The sequence below is a fragment of the Schistocerca piceifrons genome, chromosome 4, assembly GCF_021461385.2.
Source record: "Schistocerca piceifrons isolate TAMUIC-IGC-003096 chromosome 4, iqSchPice1.1, whole genome shotgun sequence".
In the NCBI taxonomy this organism is placed as follows: domain Eukaryota; kingdom Metazoa; phylum Arthropoda; class Insecta; order Orthoptera; family Acrididae; genus Schistocerca; species Schistocerca piceifrons.
The window spans coordinates 545,403,514-545,422,616 of NC_060141.1; the positions used below are offsets into that span (position 1 = coordinate 545,403,514).

The window sequence follows — 19,103 nt, forward strand, 5'->3', positions numbered from 1 at the left end:
TGACACACCGGTGTCAATGTGTTCTTTTTTCCATTTCCAGGAGTGTAGTCCCCTTCAGGCTGAACACACCAGCTCCAACGGTGTTCCCCCTTTTGGAAATGGAAATTTTTGCCTGAAGTGTATTAAGGACGCTCTCCGTATTTGCCTGAATGTCTTCAGTTGAGTCAAATCGCTTCCCTTTCAGTGAAAATTTCAATTTAGGAAACAGGTAGAAGTCCGCAGGGGCCAAATCAGGGGAATATGGCAGTTGTGAAAGCACAGGAATTTTGAAATTGGTCAAAAATTCAACAATGGGGAAGGCACTATGAGCCGGAGCATTGTCATGGTGTAGCACCCAACTCCTGTAATTACCCTATTTAACAAATTGGGTCATTTTTAGTCCGATTAATCGGTTCTTGGCACACTTCAAGTCAGTATGGTCTCTGGTCACTTGACAACACTTTTGGAATGAATTTTATGGACACTCTACGCATGTTCAGATCTTCACAGAAAATTGACTTAACTGCATAGAAACTTAAGTTCATCAGCCATCTCCTTAATTGTAAGCCTATGATCAGAGTGCACCAAGTCGCCAACTTTCACAACATTTTCATTCATTTTTGAGGTGAAGGACAGCCAGACTGGCTCATCTTCAAATGATACTCAACCATTTTTAAATCTGTTGAACCAGACAAAAACATTTGACTGGATCTTACAGATATCTCCAAAAGCTGTTTTTAATAGTTCGTAAGTCTCATAAGCTGATTTCCTGGTTTTAAAACAAAATTTCACACAAACTCATTACTCCTGTGTTTATGTCCACTTTCAAGCAGACAGAATCTGGCAACAAGCCCTAACAGACCCACACTCAACCAACTGCCACAATGAACTGAATAAAGGAAATGAAGTTTCCTGACAGAGGGCATTCAAGAACAAGGCAATGACTCACTCCCCACCCTCTGTGTACCTGCCCTCCCTCCCAACCAGTAAGCAGTAGCAGATCCATTCTTAAAACTTTCCAATCACACCTCATATAATGTACTTCATGCTGGGTTGAGGTTTATTACGTGCTATCAACGTGGTCAGAGCTGTGACTTTTGAGATGTTAGCTACTTATCGAATGCCATATACATATATCATGTGGCAGTAATTATGTGGGTAAGTATCCACTTGATCTTATGCTGTGAAATGTGCCATTATAAAGGTCCATTCCCCACCTCTATAAAGAAGCAGTGCAACATTATTTGCACCGTATCAGTCTGCTCTCATCCTTTGTTTTTAATATCGTGCTTGTATATGCAACATTTGTGCAGTCCTGTAACCACAATATTTTCAAAATGTCTCTGACTTTTAAACTTTTCTTTAACACAGGTACGCAAAATTGTACTTGTTCAAGCTTGTGTTCGGAGGTGGCTTGCAAAGGTAAAGTACCAACGAGAGAAATGGCAGTTGGCAGTGAGTGTAGTCACTCTTCAGCGGTTTGTAAGAGGCTGGATTACAAGGCGCAGATTTATAGAGCAACAGAAGCAAGCTGAACTAAGGAGGCAACAAGATGCTGCTGCAGCGGCTGCTCGAGTAAAGAAGGGTAAGCTTTACACTCTCAGAAATCTTATTCCTGTTGTTATAGGATATTATAGTATCACAATGTGGCAATCGGGAGGTTTCCCAATGTGACGAATAGGAACACATGTCACATCTGATAACTTTAATCATTATAATTGCATCAACAGCTTTAGTTGCCTTATAGAAATAGAAGCACAGACTATTTCAGTATAATTAAAGATTATGCATATCAAGATGATATGTTCAGTTGGTTGTCAGTGAGATATGATGGAAAGAGGCAGTTGGAACTTAGATTTCACCAATAATGAGGGTTATTGCCCCCTTCTCTATTTGGTGTCATTGTTTAAACACTCCGCTGCCTGCAATAAGGTTTGGTCAGGCATGTGAAAACAAGTCGCAATGCATACCATTCAAATACTTGTTGACCATTTTACACTTGTGGAAGAAACTAATGTAATATAAAAATAATTTTCAGATTTCTCCAACGTTATAAAATAATTCATTCAGTTCAAACACATGTTGTGGAGCTTTTACTCCACATTAGTCAGTGTCAGTGTCTGCTACCCATAAACTTGCTAAGCATTGCAAGGAAATGTGATGATCACAATGCACTCTGTCTTGTTTCACACTTGCGGATGTTGTAGATATAAGCATAACTGTAAACAGTTGTTGACAGTTAATGAATGTCACACATTTGTAAGTAAAAACTTTTTTTAGGCTCACCAACTGGAGGGTGGTTCAAGGCTAAACTACTTCGCCGTATGTCATCACAGCAAATGATAGGTGATAAAGGAAATGAAAGTCCCAAAAAGGAACTGGATGAAGAATCGGCTGCTGTAGTAATTCAGAGTCGTAAGTAGTGCATCGTACACCTCAACATTTAAGTTTGTTTTCTGTTGGAGACACAATCATTACATTTTACACTCCTTAGTGCCTTTTTCTCCATGGTGCTGATTTTCGTAGCTGAAAACTTTTAGGATGCACTTGACTTAGAGGCTTCACCACTGCCTTCTATATGGAGGGTTGTTGATCATTTTGAAGGTTACATAAGGGGACACTTTTAAAATACTCATCTTTAAAATGATAGTGGCCCCTTCAATTTTGTTTTGGAAAATAACAAAAGATATGTGCAATATTGGTTCTAAATTGAAAAAAAAATTCACAAAACTAATACTGCAGTGAAATGTTGACTGTTTTTATGAATTTTGTTTTAAATAATTTCTGAAAAGAATCATAAAGATGACATTGTATCTATATTTTTTTAATGTTGCCAGCCTTCACTAATACTAAAAGACAGAAACGAAGATTAGGGTTTAATGTCCCAATAACAGTCATATCATCTGAGAGGATTACAACCTTGGAGATGGAAAGGACGATAAAAGAAATTAGCAATGTCCTTATAAAGGAAACCATTTAATTTTTTGCCTTTACGTGATTTAGGGTAATTACTTTTTGTAAACCCTCATCGCCAGTTTTGTAAAGGCCTCATCGCTACTGCTGTGAAGGCAGAGTTGCCACTGTTGTTATGGTAGGTCAAATCTGTGAATTTGTGAAATGGATTCTGGTGCAGTACATCGTTAGGACATTTTCTCCCTGCCACTATCACACAGCTATGCCCCAGGGTCAGGTAACAGGATAGAAGAATGAAGCTTCTACAACACTCCAACAAATTAATAACAAAGTCACAAGAATGAGGTAAAAGGTTTACTTATCTTTGTGACTAGTTGAATACTGAAGTCTGCAGCACTGCTTGTAATATAAACAAAAAAAGGCCCTCAATAGCTAAATGTAACTATCACAGGTAAACTTCACACTACATAGTGAATGCAATTACGACAACTGTCTGTTCACTTCTGAAAGTGTACTAAATGACATTCCCAGTCTGTCACTCTAGGACGATTATCTATAATTGAGTGGGCAAGAGCTGCTCTTCTCTCTTCCAAATAGGCTTCTGTCTGTTGTCATCCAGTCATTGATGAATTGTACGTGGCTGGCATTTGGTTGATGCAAAGTCAATGTCTTCATCCTCAGTGTCGCCTATGGTGCTGGTAAAACTCACACAAGTGGCAAAATTATGACACTGGCACTAGCTCGCATCTTTGCGCCTGTGGTGTTTTAGGCCTGACTGTGTTTTGTTTGAATGACACAGCACTCCTCCATCCCTAACTGCTGCACCGTCATCACATATGGCCAAGCCCCATACCAATGGTGAGGGGGAGGTGTGGGTGTTGGAGCCAGTGTTGGAGTGGCAACCACTGCTGTAGCTGATGCTGAGTCTTGAGACTGCGAAGGAACATTGGCTAAAAAATGATGCAGAGGGTGTATCCCAGCACTCATCAGCAGGGCACCTTCTTGATGGCATGAATCTGCAATGGCATCTCCTTGACTGGAGGCCCCATGGTAGGCCTCGGCATGGGGTTGGCCCAGTGGAGGGGGCATGGCAGGTGCTGCCAAATGTCCACTAGTGGATAGATGTGGCATTGGACTGATGTCCAGAAGTCCGAAAACGGGTTGCGTCGACCAGGAAGGCCAGGAATCTGTGAACATACGAGAAGCGACAGAACTTTGCAAGTGACAAGGGCAAATTTGATTTAGGTGCCTCTTCTGCAATCCATCAGGACCTCGAATCTGAAACATATGCGAACCAATTGAATTGGTAATGATGCCATGCTGCCATGACTTCTTTCTGCCATAGATTCTGTAAAATACAGGTTGGCTGATCTGGTACATTGGCTAACTGGAGTCTTTAGGTGCCAACCGCAAGGGGCTATTGAGCAAATGCAAGAGCGTATGGTGGCATCGCCCACGTAGCCATTAGGCAGGTGAAGGATCGTTTCAGGACTGGGAGTGATAAGTGGACAAGAAGTGAAGCAAGACTTGTTTGCTTGGATGATGCAAGCAAAGTTTGCCCATTTGCTGTTTGAATGTGCAAACAAACCATTCAGCCTCACCATTCGATTGTGGGTGAAATGGTGCTGAGGTGAGATGGCATATGCCATTTAGAAATCTTCAGTTTCGGCAGAGACAAATTGAGCTCTGTTGTCCATGACAAAAAATTCTGTCTGACCTTCGACGCAGAATATGGACTGAACTGCTTGAAAATTGGCGCAAGATGTTGTCGATGACATGGGAATAACAAAGGGGAATTTGCTATATGTGTCATCAGCTACTTGTATTAACCAGCATGTGTTCCAATAAGGGCCGGAGTCTACGTGCACATGCTGCCATATGCTTCTGCCTTGTGCCACTCAAAAAAATGCTGTGGAGGGGCGGCCTGATGTTCCGCACATGCTTGACACCATTCAAATATTCTTCCTATTTGCGTGTCCATGCCAATCATGTGCAATGTCTGTGAGCTAATTGTTTTGTGCGGACAACACCCCAATGACCTTGATGCAATAAGCTGAGTACATGTCTATGAAGCACTTTCAGTATCATCAAACATGTATGTCCTGACTGTGTTTGAAGCAAAAGACACAATGAACAACAGAAAGATCATGTCGATGTGCAAAATATTGATGAACAATGGGGTAACTGTGCTTGATAGAAGATGGCCATGTGGTACAAATGTCTTCAAACAAAATTTGCAAATTGGGATCGGAAGAAGTGGCTTGACAATGTCAGTGTCTTGTGTATCAATTTGGAAAATGCTGCTTTGGAAGTGTCGAAGTCATCATCAGGTCCCCTAGGTACATGTGAGAGAGCGTCTGCATTCACATGCTTAGAAGTAGGCCGATAGATGATCTCATACTGGTAGTGGGAGAGCAGAAGAACCCAATGTTGCAGTTTTCGAGCAGCATGAATAGGAATCTGTTTGGCCTGCAAAGACTTGTGGTCTGTGACCAAATAGAATTTTTGACCATATGAATACTGGTGAAATTTATTCACTCCAAAAATGATTGTGAAAGCTTCCTTTTCTATTTGGAAATAGTTCTGCTGAACTTTGTTCAGAAGCTTGGAAGTGAAGGCCTGTAAGACGAACCAATCTGGTGCATCAAAATAGCAGCAATTCCACAGCACAACGTTCTGTGCCCAAAGTGACAGGTTTGTTTGGATCAAAATGAACCAAGCATTGATCACTGACCAATACAGCTTTCAGTTCCTAAAAGGCCATGTCATGATCTTGGAAGCAAACAAAAGCAGCAGTTTTGCAGTGAAGGCAATGCAAAGGATGAAGCAAATGTAATAATTGAGCTTCCCTAAGACACATTGTAATTCTCTGACATTCTGAGGTGGTTTGAGATCACTTACTGCTTGCAAATGTGCCTGTGTCAGATGACCATATCAAGAATTGATAACATGCCCTAAATATTCTTTATCCATCTGGGAAAAGACACTTTTCTTATTACACTAGAGTCTGGCCTCAGACACAACTTGAATTAAAGTGTGCAAGTTGGCAAGATGTTGTTCTGCTGCATGGCCACCAACTACAATATCTTCAAGGTAATTTGTATGTGAAGGTACAGAAATTGTCAGCTTTTCTAGGTAGCATTGGAAAACGGCAGATGCTGATGCGCTACTGAAAGCAAACAAAGGAACTTGAAAAATCCTAACTGTGTATTGCTAACAAACACATTTTGTGAAGATTCATCAAGAGGAATCTGAAGGTAAGCATCACTAAGGACAATTTTTGAAAAATAGCGACCTGCGCCTAAGTGATCCACGAGTTTGTCAGGGTGAGCAACGTCTGAGGGTTCACAGTGACTTTGAAATTAGCACAAATCCTAATTTTTCTTGATGGGTTGTGGACATAAACTACTGGGGAAGATCGCTGACTTGCAGAGATAGGTGCAGTTATGCCATTTTCTTGCCAGTGAGCCAGTTCTTTTGCAACCTGTTCATGAAGGACAATAGACACTGAACATGCTTTGAAAAGGCATGGCATGATGTGCGCTACAAAGTTATTGGCTTTACCTAGTCTGGGATCAAACAATTCTTGAAATTCATCACAGAGCTTAGCAACAGTGTCACTTGAATTGATATGAGACATAGGTAGCACATTGGCCACAATGTTTAGTTGAACAAATTGAGACCAAAAATGTTAACGCCCTGTCTACTTCATTGCACTTGAAAGGTAACTGCAGAGTCTGATGTGTGGCCACAATGTTAAGTGTTTCTACCATTGGAATGTTATGGCCATTGTTTAATGCACTGACTAATATCTCAAAGTATACATCTTCAGGCTGTGATTTAGGGAAGAGTTTTGTAAGAGTCTGATACACTGATACACCAACAATGGAAAGGCCTGCATCACAGTACCTGATATTTGGTGGGCTGCTAGGTGTGCCCTGAATTGTGCAATATACTCCATCTAGTCTTCTGCATTTTCGTCAAAGGTGTGATATGGTGGCAGTACCTGTGGCATGGAAGCTGCAGGTGTGGTTGCCGACATGCTGCTTACAGTTTAAGCTGCTGCTTGATGTGTGACTAATTGTGTCATGTTTTCAGTCAGCTTCTGAAGCAACTGCATCTGAAATCGAAAGAACATATTAAGATCCTGCAGCAATTCTACATCCACACCCTCACTAAGCAACGTTTTGGTAGGAACAGATACAATTGGCTGATTCTGTAGATTTGGGGCCACAGTTGGTGCAGGCATAGGTGATAGTTACATCATGGGATAATGAATTATAAATTGTGGTTAGGTAGTGGATGGGGTTGACATCATAACTAATTAGACAACACCAGTGACTTGAAAGCAAAATCTGTGATGTATATGACATACTCCTACAACTAGAACAAAAAATGTCAGAAATGTGCAGTGTTGGACCAGGAGAAACAAGGCAAATAAGAATGCTTTAAACTCTAAGCAAAAATGATGCCAGCCATTGTTGCCACTGCTTCTGGCTTGGTAAGCCAGTTTTGTAAAGGACTCATCGCTAATGCTGCAGAGGCTGAGTTGCCACTGTTGTTACGGTAGGCGGAGTCTGTGAGTTTGTGAAATGGTTTCTGGTACAGTACACCACAAAGACAATTTCCCCTTGCCGCTACTACACAACTATGCCCCTGGGCCAGGTAACAGAATGAAGATTCTCCAACAAATTACTAACAAAGTCACACAAGTGAGTCAAAAGGTTTACTTGTCTATGTGACTAGTTGAATATTGAAGTCTGCAGCACTGCTTGCAATACAACACAAAAAGGCTCTCAGTGGCTAAGTGCTAGTATTCATAGGTAAACTTCACAGTACACAGCAAATGCAGTTAAGACAACTGTCTGTTCATTTCTAAGAGTGTACTAAATGACATTCCCTGTCTGAGTCAGCCCTGGATGATGATCTATAACCAAGTGAGTGAGAACTGCTCTTTTATCTTCCGAGTAGGCTCCTTTCTGTTGTCGTCTGGTCCCTGGCGAACTGTACTTGGTCAGCAACTCACTGAGGCGAAGTCGATATCATCAACCTCAGCGCCCCTGATGGCACTAGTGGAACTCACACAAATGGCAAGTCTCTACGGCACTGACACCAGCTCACATCTTTGCACCTGTGGTGTTTCTGCCCTGGCTGTGTCTTGTTCGATCGACACAGCATTACTGAAAAGCTAAATCTATATCATCTTTCGAAGATTGTATTCCAGCTCATACTGAAAGCAAGTTCATTGTATTAATCACTGCACCACTTCAGCTGGTTGCAGTATGCAATTAACTGGGATCACTGTAAGCATCTATGCTGCTCCTGCATATTTTATAATGTGGTCAACCCACCTTCCAATTAGTGTCATCTGGATCTCTTCCTTTCTCTTGGAACCACAAAGAACTTAGTGGGTCCATAAACCATCCATTAGCTGGCCCACATGTCCCACCTACCTTCATTTAATTTCCGTTACTGTCACGGTTGCGCTTCATATTCCAAACTATTCCCTGATTTGTATTTCTGTTTCCCATCTCTCCCAGTAACTTCCAACGAACAGCTCTCCATTGTCATTGAGTAATCCCCAGTTTTGTTTGGTTTTCAAATTAAAAGTTTCTCATTGCCCTAAGTCGTAACTGGTAACAATACCCTCAGATTGTAAACTTTCCATTTCAGACACAAAAATCATATTTAATTTACCAAAGGAAATCCAGGCCATTCTCATTCTTCTGTTCCTTTCTTTGCTGCCTGTCTAGTTGTGTCTCCAACCACCCCCGCTCTTTCCAACTAGTTTTATTACTTCAGTGTTAAATTTACTATTTCATTTCCAATCTGTTGATTAGAGCAATTAAGTCTGTCTATAACTGATTTGCAGTCATATTTTGAAAAATGCTCTTTTAAGTTCTTCTGTTCGTTGTTAAAGTTTATCTGCATAGAGGCAAACGTTACAATATAGTTTTAAGATTGTTAAATATGTATGTGTCTTTTTTGCTGTTCAGGGATTAGTATACAATCATCTGGGGACTGATAAGAATAGTTTCAGTGAAATGGGTTCTCTTTGCATGGCTCCTGTTCTAGTTGTGAATTTCCCACCTTCTGAAAAATTCCTATGGAAACTTTACCACTGAAATGCATATTCTTCACTGTACTAACATAGCTTGAATCACTGCCTTATTTCGTAAGGGCTTGTTAGTATAAATTAGTTGAAACAGAGTGAAAAGTGTTTTTAGTGTTTATGAATCCCAAATAAAGTGGTAATTCATTCTCATTGCTCCATTCTGCAATTTTGTCCATAACCTGCAAAAGGTACATTTTGTTCCTACTTCTGAAAATAGCCATGGTTGATTAAACACAGTTTTCTAAGTACTTGGTGATACTTCTAGTGAATATCTTGTACATTACATAGATAACATTGGTAGGTCAGTAGTTCTTTTATGTTGTTTCCATCTCCTTTCTTGTGAAATTGGAAAAACTATGACATTGTTCCAGTTTTAGGGAATTGTCTCTAAAGATTCTGCAACTAATGTGAACATATGATCAAAACCTACGTTGTCACCAGCAGAGTACTGAACAAGTACCGAGAATGTAAATCATAGTCCAAATAACAACTAGGCATGATACAGCTAAGTGCATAAGGCTTACAATATTAGACTCGGGCCACTTCCACTATCTAGATCCAGGCTACTATTGGAGGAGATTGTGTGACCTTTTTGTGGCACATCTAGTGGCATCTGAAGAGTCTAGCCCAAGTACCTTCGCTCCACTGCCGCCAGCATCCATTGGCAGGGATATTAAACACCTTTTCTACTTCTCTACTTCGTCACCATCAATGTTTATACTCTTCTCCCAACAGTGAACTGTTTTTATGTCTGATGCAAAGAAGTCTTTGTCTTGTTGTTTGAGCCAGTTTCCCTTAATGCTTTATTGTTCCACTTTGTCTTTTGGACTCCAATTCAAAATGTGAAGCCAACTTTCGTCACACATTACGATCATATTTAGAAATGGGCCACCTTCCATTTCACAGTGCTCTTTCAAGTCTGTACACACTTTTGAGTTGTTTACTTACGTTGTTGCAGTGACTCTTTTGGGATCCACCTTGCATTTGTTTTGATGTACTTGAGCTTGTTACTGATTACATTATGATTGTGCCAACACTTACTCTGATTTCTATGCATTCAACTGTTACACATTGCTCTCCATCAATAATGATGTCAGTGCATGTTTCAAGTGGAGGAGTTGACACTTCACCTGGCTGCCTAGGATGCTGCTCTCCATTTTTGAACAGCTCTGACCACTTAACCAGATCACTGAGCATTGTTCAACTAATGTGGAAAAATCAAGGGCACACACAATCATTAAATGTAATATTGAGGTTATAAACAAAACAGTTTTACTTGTCAGCTGTTCTAAACTCGTCCTAGTGATGCCAACTTAGTTGTATAAGTACAAAACTACTCCTACTAATTGTTTCATCTCTAGATCAATTTGTTCCTTTAATTATTGAATGCCCCTCATAATTTACACAGTGCGGAATTCCCTGATTCGGGTCCTCCCAGCGAGGCAGTGGATTTAGATCAGTGTTAACATGGACTTAAAATCACCAACGTTATGTAATGACCTCTTTGTTTTTTGGTGATCACAGTAGGCATTGCCCATTGACTGGTGGAGACCATGGAGATAATGCTTTGGTGACTGAAGCTGTGCAGTTTCTGCCTGAACAACCTCACAAAACATGAATGAAAGCAGGCGAACTTGTCAAAATATAGGCACTGCAGAGGGTTTCATGGAAGTATGGGCTATCAAGTTACAGACACACCAGTGTATTTTTCAAAAATCTCCTTACATGCGATGCACACACAGTCAAGATCAGAAAAGGGCACTGTGGTGTCCACTAAATTAACTTGGTCCTCTACTGTGAAACCCAAACTAGTAAAGGCATCTTAAGCTGAAAACATTAGTAGCAGTAGGGGAGTGCACCACTCAGGAGTTTGGTATACATTCAGTGTTTTTGCACTTTGCCACCAGTGACAATTTGCCGAGGAGAGGAATGGGCCTATGGCAGTAAGGCAGGTCTCAGCAACAAAGCCAGTGCAACAAAAGTGAACAGAGTCAGCAGTATGTTTCCTCATTGATTTAAGACTTAACAGCACCAGTTTCCAACTGGAATCCCATGAACTGGCTGAGTAGAATCAAATCCAATGTGGGCTTGTAGGGTGGCAGAGAAACTTCCAGCTCCACAACCAGTTTATGACAATATTGTCCCCATGCCACAGCTGAGTATGCAGTCAGCAGGCAGCTATATGACCATGATTGGTGCAGGCCACTGCACAAAGTAGTATCTTCTTCTGATATGCCCACTGACACAACTCAGGACAAGACTGTAGTTTTGTCGATATGTGTGACTCATGATGTAATACTAAGGACAGAGGATGTACTAAACTCACTTGGTTAACATTGCTAAAAACATCACCTGACACTAAGAGGAAACAGAAAGAGATTTGTTAAGTCTCTTACAAGATGCCAGCGATCCAGACGTTTGTATTCCAGTGAGACTTAACAGACAAGCAGAGCATGATGAGTCAGAATCTTAAGATTACTGCAGCTTATGATGGTGAGAAACAACCAGAGAAACTTAAATGTCATTTGTAAAAGCAATCTCGAAAGATTTAGCAATTTTAAGCTCTTCATCAAGACTTGGATTGGTCTTAAGCTCTGACTTCCGTGTTTGGGGCCAGATGCACAATCACGTCGTGAATAAATTACACCATATATGAAACTTTACACGTGTGGCACATAAAACCTGCACTTGCTTGGAAGGCCCTGCACGTTGGCCACCCAAGCTGCATACAGTTGTACGAGGGCAGTTCAATAAGTAATGCAACACATTTTTTTTCTCGGCCAATTTTGGTTGAAAAAACTGGAAATTTCTTGTAGAATATTTTCAAACATTCCCGCTTCGTCTCGTATAGTTTCATTGACTTCCGACAGGTGGCCGCGCTGTACGGAACTGTTAAAATGGCGTCTGTAACGGATGTGCGTTGCAAACAACGGGCAGTGATCGAGTTTCTGTTGGTGGAAAACCAGGGCATCTCAGATATTCATAGGCGCTTGCAGAATGTCTACGGTGATCTGGCAGTGGACAAAAGCACGGTGAGTCGTTGGGCAAAGCGTGTGTCATCATCGCCGCAAGGTCAAGCAAGACTGTCTGATCTCCCGCGTGCGGGCCGGCCGTGCACAGCTGTGACTCCTGCAATGGCGGAGCGTGCGAACACACTCATTCGAGATGATCGACGGATCACCATCAAACAACTCAGTGCTCATCTTGACATCTCTGTTGGTAGTGCTGTCACAATTGTTCACCAGTTGGGATATTCAAAGGTTTGTTCCCGCTGGGTCCCTCGTTGTCTAACCGAACACCATAAAGAGCAAAGGAGAACCATCTGTGCGGAATTGCTTGCTCTTCATGTGGCTGAGGGTGACATTTTCTTGTCAAAGATTGTTACAGGCGATGAAACATGGGTTCATCACTTCGAACCTGAAACAAAACGGCAATCAATGGAGTGGCGCCACACCCACTCCCCTACCAAGAAAAAGTTTAAAGCCATACCCTCAGCCAGTAAAGTCATGGTTACAGTCTTCTGGGACGCTGAAGGGGTTATTCTGTTCGATGTCCTTCCCCATGGTCAAACGATCAACTCTGAAGTGTATTGTGCTACTCTTCAGAAATTGAAGAAATGACTTCAGCGTGTTCGTAGGCACAAAAATCTGAACGAACTTCTCCTTCTTCATGACAACGCAAGACCTCACACAAGTCTTCGCACCTGAGAGGAGCTCACAAAACTTCAGTAGACTGTTCTTCCTCATGCACCCTACAGCCCCGATCTCGCACCGTCGGATTTCCATATGTTTGGCCCAATGAAGGACGCAATCCGTGGGAGGCACTACGCGGATGATGAAGAAGTTATTGATGCAGTACGACGTTGGCTCCGACATCGACCAGTGGAATGGTACCGTGCAGGCATACAGGCCCTCATTTCAAGGTGGCGTAAGGCCGTAGCATTGACTGGAGATTATGTTGAGAAATAGTGTTGTGTAGCTAAAAGATTGGGGAATTACCTGGTGTATTTCAATGCTGAATAAAACAACCCCTGTTTCAGAAAAAAAATGTGTTGCATTACTTATTGAACTGCCCTCGTACATGTCATTAAGCCAAGAAGCAAGAAGGTGCATCTGCTGTTGCTGCTGTTGCTGCTGCTGCTGCTGCGGTTGTGGCTGCTGAGATAAAAGCTGCAGGAGAACAGACTGATGCTCCTGAGGCACAAAATGCTGCTGATGTAGCTTCTGCTTTGTTTGCAGAACCACAAACTGTTGCTGTTGCTGAAAACACGATGTAGTAAGAACTTGTTACAAGTAAAGGATCTGAGCCTGACGTGAATGTAGGAGCCATGATCAAAATCAGCATTGTCGTGAGTGGAGTATTGAACACACACAAAAAGTATACAAAGCAGGGTCAAAATCTGAACAGCAAGTATGTGTGATACACCTGAGCATGTATGGCACATATGTGACCTGGGCCATGACGAATTACCTAGATCCATGACCAGTGGTGCTCTCTAGTGGCACCTGAGTGAGTGTAGTTGAAGTGCCTCTGGTCTGCAATCAGTAATGTCTGTTGGCAGGAACATTAAAGTCTCGCTCTGGTCATTCTGTAAATAATTTTGCAAGTTGCATCTGTATTATTTTTACTTCTGATTACATTGTTTCTATTTAGAAAAAAGTCAGTTGTCTCCAGGTACCTTTTGTTTTCTTATTCCTCAAAAGGCTTTTTATACCTTCACATTTTTTCTTGAATTTTGTTAACTTGTATCATTAACTGCCTGTGTTTCTAACTCATCATTTGAACTACGCAAAAACCTTTATGTAAAAAAATCTTCTATTGCTAGTACAGGTGTCTCTCTCTGTTCTTAGTTACTATGATCTCTTAACTGATGAAGTGCAGTGTATTGTCTACTGAACACAAGTATCTGTTTTGTTTTCTTCATACTGTTTTAATTTTAGTACTCTTAACAAATTCTCATTTCATTTCTGCTCAAAGATATTTTGAAATAGTTTTGTTTAATTCGGCATATCTGTCATGTTTTCATTATTGTTTGCTTGAAATGCACACCTGCTCTTTAATTGTTGCCTAATTGGTTTTAGATTTTTTTTCTTCTTTGCTGCCTTCATATCAGTGACAGTTTTGCTGTATGATAAGTGCTTTAGTAAGTTATTGCCTCTTTTGTCTGTGTTCATATATTCTTCATTTTCTAAGATATTGAACTTGCTGTTTAATTTAATCTGGTATATTTCCATATTTCTGAACAAATGCTCATAAACATTATCTTATAAATTATGACATTTTCTCCTGCCTTGTTACTGCACATGGCTGATTCCACAATGTCCATTTCACATGCTTGTTTAGTTTTATGTTGTGTTATTGCTTCAGTATTCATATAGTATGTATTACCCAGTTGGCAGCAGAAACTATGGCTTGCCAGAATAGTCTGAGCCATCCTGTTTTTAAAAAGGTAATGACAGTGGAAATGATACACTTGGTAGTATATCATTGTCTACCCACCCCCTCCCCCCTTACAGAAAGTTTGTACTGTTGGGTACTCATTCTCTCCCCCCCCCCCCCCCTTTAGAAAAAGTTTGTAATGTCACCTTAGAAATGCCATGTGTATGAGCATTAGCTTTTAAATCCCCCACTCTTCAAGTTTAGTGTCACCAACATTTTTCCTCCATTTGTGCTTTGTATCATGTAAATATTACTTTCAACATTTATGCAGATGTTAAATTGGAACTAATGCTAACTTTAAAATAAAGTCTGACAATATGAAGTTTAATTGTATTTGTCTTCACTGAAGATTTCCGAGGCTACACAGTGAGGCGACGGTGGGGTGCAGAAATTGAGGCAAGAGTCAGAAAGGTTCTGGAAACACACAATACAGCTCAGTCTGCTCAGGATGCCTTAGAGGTAAGTTTTCATTAATGAAACCATTGTGAAAAAGCTCAGATAAATTAAGCATTGAGAGTGAAAGTACTGGTGTAGTGTGCACACATCCATAAATTAACTGATGGAATTTTATTTGAACTTTTGGAACCTCTGCAAAATCTCCAGATAAAGTGAGATGTATGGTTTCAAGTTGATGACATTTAATATTTTCTATTTGGGTTATGTCTTCAATAGACAATCAGCATTGTGGCATTACAGGTATCATTGTGTATTCTGGTTGACAATATTTTGTCCCTTTGCTACTGATTTTTTTTTTCTCTTTTTTTTCTCCTCCCTCCCTCCCTCAGCAGATATCTATTCACAACTTTATTAATTTTCCAGATACCATGAGTTGATTGTATTTGTTTGCTACATACTGTATTCTCTTTGCACATATTTAAAGAAGATATCTTCAGCAACTGATCATAACACTTAATTTGGATAACAATGACTGTTGGGAAAAGCCTTAGTGATACCTTCAGTGTACTGGGCAAGGGATTGTTTATCAATACATGTGTGCTATACACGGGTGGCTAGTGTATGAGAAATATCTTTTTAGTCCAATAGGGTTAAACCTATAAATTAGACAAATTGGAAATAATTGCTACAAAAGGTCTTATTGTTTTAGTGGCTTCATTTGTGGCGCAATATGACTATCCTGGGTTTTCCCCCTCGGCAGAGTTGTGGAAAAGTAGTGTGTGGGGGGGGGGGGGGGGGGGGGGGGGGCAAAAATGTACCCAACAAAGGGGTATTTTTCCGGTTTTGTGATCATATCTAGTAAATGACTCACAGTATCGAAAATATAGTGGAATTAAAAATTGTAGGGCATGAAATTCTGCATTGAATGAGACCATCTGCATATTTTTTGGACCACCTGTTTCCATACTAGTGCTCTTCTAAATTGGACCAATTTTTACATATTCCTGAAAAATTCATGACCAGGTTCCTAGGAGGAAGTTATTGTCTGTTCTACGAGATTATGGAATAGGAGGCAAACTTTTGCAAGCAATTAAAGGTCTTTACATGGATAGTCAGGCAGCAGTTAGAGTTGACGGTAAATTGAGTTCATGGTTCAGAGTAGTTTCAGGGGTAAGACAAGGCTGCAACCTGTCTCCACTGTTGTTCATATTATATATGGATCATATGTTGAAAACAATAGACTGGCTGGGTGAGATTAAGATGTGTGAACACAAAATAAGCAGTCTTGCATATGCGGATGACTTAGTTGTGATGGCAGATTCGATTGAAAGTTTGCAAAGTAATATTTCAGAGCTAGATCAGAAATGTAAGGACTATGGTATGAAGATTAGCATCTCCAAAACGAAAGTAATGTCAGTGGGAAAGAGATATAAACGGATTGAGAGCCCAATAGGAGGAACAAAGTTAGAACAGGTGGACAGTTTCAAGTACTTAGGATGCATATTCTCACAGGATGGCAACATAGTGAAAGAACTGGAAGCGAGGTGTAGCAAAGCTAATGCAGTGAGTGCTCAGCTACGATCTACTCTCTTCTGCAAGAAGGAAGTCAGTACCAAGACTAAGTTATCTGTGCACTGTTCAATCTTTCGACCAACTTTGTTGTATGGGAGCGAAAGCTGGGTGGATTCAGGTTACCTTATCAACAAGGTTGAGGTTACGGATATGAAAGTAGCTAGGATGATTGCAGGTACTAGTAGATGGGAACAATGGCAGGAGGGTGTCCACAATGAGGAAATCAAAGAAAAACTGGGAGTGAACTCTATAGATGTAGCAGTCAGGGCGAACAGGCTTAGATGGTGGGGTCATGTTACACGCATGGGAGAAGCAAGGTTACCCAAGAGACTCATGGGTTCAGCAGTAGAGGGTAGAAGGAGTCGGGGCAGACCAAGGAGAAGGTACCTGGATTCGGTTAAGAATGATTTTGAAGTAATAGACTTAACATCATAAGAGGCACCAATGTTAGCATGGAACAGGGGATCATGGAGGAATTTTATAAAGGGGACTATGCTCCAGACTGAACGCTGAAAGGCATAATCAGTCTTAAATGATGATGATGATGATGAAGCATAATCATTTATTACTCTCAGGTTGTGCATTGCTTCATTTTGTGATAATATATATTTCTTTCACTTAAATGTTTTTCTGAGCCAGGACTTTTTCTGACATCCATCAGATACGAGGTCTCAGTTCTTAACCCTCGATATATGAAAAACTTTTTTAATATTATTTTTCAAATTTTACAAAATTTTAATATTTTATTCTATTACTATATTAAATAAGTACAAGACAATGGGTTTCTATAGTTCTGTATTTAAAAGTGTGTATGTAAGGATTACTGAAGAACTACATTTGAAATTGTCTTCATTGAAGATGAGAAATGGTCCAACTTTAATGATGGGCGGTACACAAATGGATGGCCCAATAAATTCACTTTTGGTTTCATCAAATGCAGAATTTATCTCTCCATATCTTTTTTATGAACGACATTATTGATAGGTGGGTTAGTTTCAACGATATTGCCAAGAAACAGAGGTTAAAAAGAAAATTTTTGATGAACATGTAAAATTGGTCCAATATTGAAGAGCACTAGTATGGAAACTGGTGATCCAAAAAATATACGGATGGTCTCATTCAATGCAGAATTTAATGCCCTATAATTTTTAATTACACTATGTTTTCGATATTGTGAGTCATTTACAAGATATAATCACAAAACCGAAAAAATACATCTTTTTCAGGTACATTTTGCCCCCCCCCCCCCCCCCTCCACCACCACCACCACCACCACCACCACCACCACCACCACTTTTCCACAACTCCGCCGAGTGGGAAAACCTAGGACAGTTATACTGGGACACAAACGAAGCCATTAAAACAATAAAACCTTTTGTAGCAATTATTTACGATTTGAATGCTAATTCTACTGGACTGTTTTGTATGGGAGGGATGGGATCTCCATTCTATGGAGATAGAAGTACAGTTGATGATCAGTGGCGTCATATGGTGGACGTTTTTATTGAGTCATTGGAGTGTTGGAGGTCAATGTTCAGGAAGGTTACTTGCTGAACTGAAAAGGACCAGGAAATGGAAAGGAGAAAAGCTGTTGAGGCTGTGTAGGAATGACAAAGCGTCTTGCCATGGGTTTATATTATGAGGGTGTCATAAATGAATGTGAACTTAACAAGTGGTTTAGGATCTTAATGATCTGTAATGTATATTCTCCTCAGAGGAGACGTAGTTATAGTTATGGATATAATTAGTCAGACTTGTAAGAAATGGTGTAGTGAGTTTGGAGTGAGCAGGGTCTTGGAAAAAAGTGGCAGTGAGGCCATGAGCAGCAAGGATATTGCTCACAGGGAGGTGGTTGTCAGCAGTTACAAAACAGGATCCAAGTACACCAAGATAAGGTTGGTGAGAGGGAGTGAAGGAAGCAGTATATGTACTTGATGCAGGAATGTAGTTCGTGGGTTATGGATTGGAACTGTTGGTCAAACAAATCCAAGATCTTTTCAAGAGAGCATCAAACCAGTTACAGAGGGAATTCCAGAGAGGCCCATTAGACTCCCTTGTAGAGACATTGTTATTATTCACTGTCTAATGCTGAATAATATTTCATTTGAAATTGTGTTGAATGGGGGCCATCACTAAAGATATAAGTAATGTTGTTAACTATACCTTTAATCTGTTTTGCCAACAACAGAAGCATTTAGAGGGTGATTTCAATTGCATATTTCACCAATTTTTGTCCTCAAGATACATTTAAGTACTGTCTAGCCAAGTGTTACAAAAAGGCACAGCCCATTCAGCCAGTCTCTCGGCTACATTTGTCATCTAAACTAATAAAGTGTCCTTTCATCTGTCCTCCATAACCTGCTGCAACCTATTTGTAGTAGCTGACAGCACTGATAGGCAAAAGAAATTACCAGGTAAAGTGTTAATCAGAGAACATTTTCTGGTAAGGAATCATATCAGGCAGTTATGTTAAAAGCACCTGAGACTCTTTATGAAATTTCATTGTTAAACATCTTTATCTTGTAAGACATATACATTTGCAAGACATATACATTTCTAAATTTTGTCAGTAGAAGTCATACCATTCATCTTACCTCTCTTCCTTCATTCACCTTTCCCCAGCTATTTTATATTTTGACCAATATCACTCACAGAGTGAATAATTTAATGTAATGTTCATCTTCTTGAC

At 40.4% G+C, this 19,103-nt stretch overlaps 1 protein-coding gene across 2 annotated transcripts in view; it reads left to right on the plus strand.

Moving 5' to 3' along the window:
* Positions 1–19,103, plus strand: part of LOC124795245 (myosin-IIIb-like) — a 271,037-nt gene that overhangs the window by 226,121 nt on the left and 25,813 nt on the right. For both annotated transcript variants that reach the window (XM_047259179.1, XM_047259178.1), the window contains exons 20-22: positions 1,351–1,564; positions 2,260–2,394; positions 14,796–14,905. In XM_047259179.1, coding sequence (XP_047115135.1) covers positions 1,351–1,564; positions 2,260–2,394; positions 14,796–14,905 — 459 coding nt within the window. The remainder of the gene's footprint in view (positions 1–1,350; positions 1,565–2,259; positions 2,395–14,795; positions 14,906–19,103) is intronic.